Here is a 4,738-nt window from a genome sequence, read left to right as displayed (position 1 = left end):
ACCCTCATTGTGCTATTTGATTCAATGCGTTAGTGAATCTTCATTGAAATGACTGAGAACATCTTCCTGGAAGAGTCTGAAAAGACTTCACCAAGAAGGTGGCAGGATCTTGATTAGGTATGAAAGGGGACAGAGGAAAGAATTCCAGATAAACAGTATGAGCTACAAACATTACCCTTTCAGGAAATGGCAAATAACCCAGTGTGGTTGAACCTAGGATGAATATTTAGGGGACTAAAAGGAGTAAGGCCAACAATTTAGGCAGGAATAGGTTTTCACAAGTGTTTAGTGATTTTTATTTTTCTTGTAGCAATGAGATCCTATAAGTGGTTTTCAGCACAGAAGTGTTGGGTTGGCTCAAAAGCAATTGCAGTTTTTGCATACAAAGTAATGGCAAAAACCACAATTACTTTTGCACTAAACTAATAAAATATGTGGTCTGTCACACTGTAGTGGATGAGGTGAGCAGGGGTAGAAAACTAAGGAGGTTTTTATACTGACACAGGAAAGAGATGATGATATGTCAATTATGGAAGGCACAGGGCATGGAGAGAAGAACAGTATGAGACAATTCAGGGGCAGGATCAAGGGCCACCACCACTGACTGAGAACTCCGTGAGCTCCAGTATCTGTGGAAGGCCATAAGCCTGGAGAATAATGAAAGGAGAAGGGGAAGAGATGAGGCTGAAAAGTGAGTAGTGACCAGACCAAGCAGGATCTTGTAAGCCAGAAGTAAGTACAATGGTAGCCCATGAAGGCTTTAGTGAAGGCCTTGCCTGATAGAACTTGCTTTCTTAAATGGCCTTTTTGGCTGCAGTACAGAGAATGAGTTATTATAGAGGGTACAAGATTCCATACCACTGAGAAGAGTTGAGACTTTTGTAGTCCAGATGAAAGATGATGGTGACTTAAGTAAGAGTGCTTGGCAAGGCACACACAAAAGAGTAGGGACTGGAACATATAGGTTGATCACACTTGCCTTTTGAAATTGGATATAAAGGATGAGGAAGCAGACTGACTCAAGGATTACCCCCTGGGTTTCTGACCTAGCTATGGGATGGATGGTAATAATACATACTGAGATGGGCAAGTCATGGAGAGGAAAGAGTTTGTGGAGAGAGATTTCTGTTTTGGCCCTATTTTGTTTGAGATGCCTATAAGACTTTGAAGTGGAGCTATCCAGTGGGAAGTAGGATATGCTAGCTGGGAACTCAGAGTAGAAGCTAGACATTTGAGCATTCCCTGAGTATTGATTTCTCTTGGCATTTTTACCACCTAAGAGAGTACCTAGAGAAGTCTGAGAATAAAAGGGAAACAAAAAGAGGAGAGAAAAGAAGAGAGAGAGAGGGGAATAAATAAGCAATGATAAGATCATATAAGGGGAGTAGAGGAAATGGGAACTAGATTGGAAGGAATTTAAAATTAAGAGATGAGGAAGTAGAGAATGAATTACTCAACTTTTTCAATAAATGTTGTTGTGAAGGAAAACAGTTGCGGGTGTTAGATGGAGGGAGATATAAGGCCAAGGAATGCAGGATTGTGCTGATGTCAAGAAAAACATTTTAAAAAAGGGGGCAGATTTGTGTGGGAGGGGGAATATTGTAATGACAAATAACAGTTTTACAATGCTTTACAGTTTACAGGGACTCTTCTCATGATTTTATCTTTCCTCACGATGAAGCTGTAAAATTGTCATGGAAGATATGGTTATGCCTTCATCTATAGGTGAGGAACCTAAATCTTTAAAAATTTCAGTGATTAATACTAGTTTCTATTGGTAGGCTGATGGCTCAATCATTTCTTAAACCCAAGTGTTTAGATTCTAATTTTTTTCCTATATCATGATAATGAGTTTGAGTTATATTTCTGTTAACTTGAATATGCTGCTGGATTTATACTTCTTAGGAAGCAATGAGGTAGAAGCAGAAGAGTGTAGTGATTTAAGACATTGGATTGGGAGGCAGCAAACCAGAGTTCTCAAAGCTGAAGTTTCATCTTTGATGTTTTCCAACTGTTCTGATTGTTAGTGACTTAATCTTTTGTTTTCTCAATTCATAAGTGTCCACATTTACTGAGCACTGTTTCAGATTTGTGCTAAGTGTTTTAAAAGATCTCAAAATCCTCAAAAGAAAGTTTTTAGGCAGGAACTGAAAAAAAAGGTGGCACAGGTCAAAAATATTGGAAGGAAATATTTAAACGTTTTCAAGGGAAATGACAACAGAAGGTGGAAAAAGAATGATAAGGATCCCAGATGGAAAAATAGTGTGAAGGGAATAGGTTAGTCTTGCAAAAAGGTAAGTGTGGGGCATCTCTTCTTCTGAATGTCGTGAAGGCCAGGAAGGAAGAGGTATGTAGAGATGAAGGTTAAACTGCAGTTAGGTGAAAGAGAACAAAAGGGCTTCTCATGTTCTCAAGTTACCTGGAGGTAGGGCTTTAGTTGGAGGGATTTCTGAGTGTCAAATAAGGACCTACGAAACCCCTGCTAGAAAAAAAATCTAAAGAACTTGTAGGGAAGCGAATTATTAGAAAGTGCTAACTACATTTATTTTTCATATGACCAAGATTGACATTTCAGGGCAGAAACTCTTTCATAATTGGGAGTATAGTTTGAGCTGGAAGGCAATAGGAAGACAGTGACAGTAAATGTTTATGGGTATGATTTGAATTAAGCAGCAATCTATATTCTTTACAAAGTTGCTTTTGGCCACATGCAGGTCACAAAAGGCTCTTCCTCCACTTGATTTCTCAATAAGGCTGCTTTGTAATGCTGGCTTTATTGGAATTAAATGTCCTGAGCACCCAGTGTTTTTATAAGCACCTTAAGGGCAAGGATCATGCATAATATTTCATGATACATATGATTATTTTCTAATTTCTTTTAATGTCTAAAAATGGGGATAAGAACTAATCTTCTTATAAGAATGATCAGAGTTTGAATGTGAGCATTGTAATTCTGCTGATATTGAATATTCTCTGGAAGGGCCCTGTGGAAGCAGATAAGGAGGAAGAGAATTCCCAGGAGCCATGTCAGCCTCCAATATCACCTCAACACATCCAATTGCCTTCTTGTTGATGGGGATTCCAGGCCTGGAACACCTGCACATCTGGATCTCCATCCCCTTCTGCTCAGCATATACACTGGCCCTGCTTGGAAACTGCACCCTCCTTCTCATCATTCAGGCCGATGCAGCCCTCCATGAGCCCATGTACCTCTTTCTGGCCATGTTGGCAGCCATCGACCTGGTCCTTTCCTCCTCAGCACTGCCCAAAATGCTTGCCATATTCTGGTTCAGGGATCGGGAGATCAACTTCTTTGCCTGTCTGGCCCAGATGTTCTTCCTTCACTCCTTCTCCATCATGGAGTCAGCAGTGCTGCTGGCCATGGCCTTTGACCGCTATGTGGCCATCTGCAAGCCACTGCACTACACCAAGGTCCTGACTGGGTCCCTCATCACCAAGATTGGCATGGCTGCTGTGGCCCGGGCTGTGACACTAATGACTCCACTTCCCTTCCTGCTGAGACGCTTCCACTACTGCCGAGGCCCAGTGATTGCCCACTGCTACTGTGAACATATGGCTGTGGTGAGGCTGGCGTGTGGGGACACTAGCTTCAACAACATCTATGGCATTGCTGTGGCCATGTTTATTGTGGTGTTGGATCTGCTCTTTGTTATCCTGTCTTATATCTTTATTCTTCAGGCAGTTCTACTGCTTGCCTCTCAGGAGGCCCGCTACAAGGCATTTGGGACATGTGTCTCTCATATAGGTGCCATCTTAGCCTTCTACACACCTGTGGTCATCTCTTCAGTCATGCATCGTGTAGCCCGCCATGCTGCCCCTCATGTCCACATCCTCCTTGCCAATTTCTATCTGCTCTTCCCACCCATGGTCAATCCCATAATCTATGGTGTCAAGACCAAGCAAATCCGTGAGAGCATCTTGAGAGTATTCCTAAGGAAGGATACGTAGAGAGTGAGGTGGAGAAAGAATGGGTTGGCTTGTCTGCTGGGACAGGCTATGGTAGGATGTGCACGGCTGCCAGGATCTTCATGTTTAGTTTTTTCTTGGAAAAAAAAAAATGATGTCCTGAAACTCAGAGCCACCAGTCTGTTCAGGATTCATGGGTCTGTGTCCTCTGGTAGCCTGTGGATTGAACATGCTGACTGTGCTGTCTCCTCACAGTGCCCTCACCCCTATCAGTAACTTGACAGAGTCTTGACCCATGGGTCTCCAGGTGACTTCACCGAAAGACACAAAGATGCTTTCAACTTCATTTGCTGAAGAGAAGACTTTGAAAATCCGAGTTTCTTTTCTTAGTCATTGGGAATTTGGTGAACTATCCACTCAGGACCTGGGTGAAGGCCAACAGTATACCTGACATAGGAATCCTTCATTCATTCTGATTGGTGGTGTCCAGCTTCTGATGAAACACTCAGTATTAGGAAGTTTGCAAAATTCCAGGGCTGCAGGTTCTGAGTAAGACACCTATGCTTGCCAGAAAATCATTTTTTCACCTAAGCCAGTATGTGTATTCTTTAACTTATATTTACCAATCCATCCTTGTGTCCAATTCCTTTTATTAAGTACTTTGAATAAGACATCTCCTCTGGCTTTATGTATCATGCAACTCTTTCTTTGCACATAGATGTATCTTATGTTTTCAAGAATGAGAATCGCTCATTTATTTACTAATTCCACCAAATCTGATAGGGGATGGGGACACATATACTAAATTAGG

At 41.8% G+C, this 4,738-nt stretch overlaps 1 protein-coding gene across 1 annotated transcript; it reads left to right on the top strand.

The window, feature by feature from the left end:
• Positions 1-2,979: 2,979 nt before the first annotated feature.
• LOC116477372 (olfactory receptor 52K2) lies at positions 2,980-4,039 on the top strand. Its single transcript, XM_032168082.2, has one exon. The coding sequence runs from the start codon at positions 3,025-3,027 to the stop codon at positions 3,967-3,969; it is 945 nt and encodes a 314-aa protein (XP_032023973.1). The 5' UTR covers positions 2,980-3,024; the 3' UTR covers positions 3,970-4,039.
• Positions 4,040-4,738: the final 699 nt, after the last annotated feature.

Source organism: Hylobates moloch, unplaced genomic scaffold (assembly GCF_009828535.3).
Source record: "Hylobates moloch isolate HMO894 unplaced genomic scaffold, HMol_V3 SCAFFOLD_11, whole genome shotgun sequence".
NCBI classification, from domain to species: Eukaryota; Metazoa; Chordata; class Mammalia; order Primates; family Hylobatidae; genus Hylobates; species Hylobates moloch.
This window is presented reverse-complemented; position numbering and strand designations above follow the sequence as displayed.

Excerpts from the sequence above, each read along its gene's own strand:
- LOC116477372 (XM_032168082.2), top strand. The coding sequence starts at position 3,025 with ATGTCAGCCTCCAATATCACCTCAACACATCCAATTGCCTTCTTGTTG.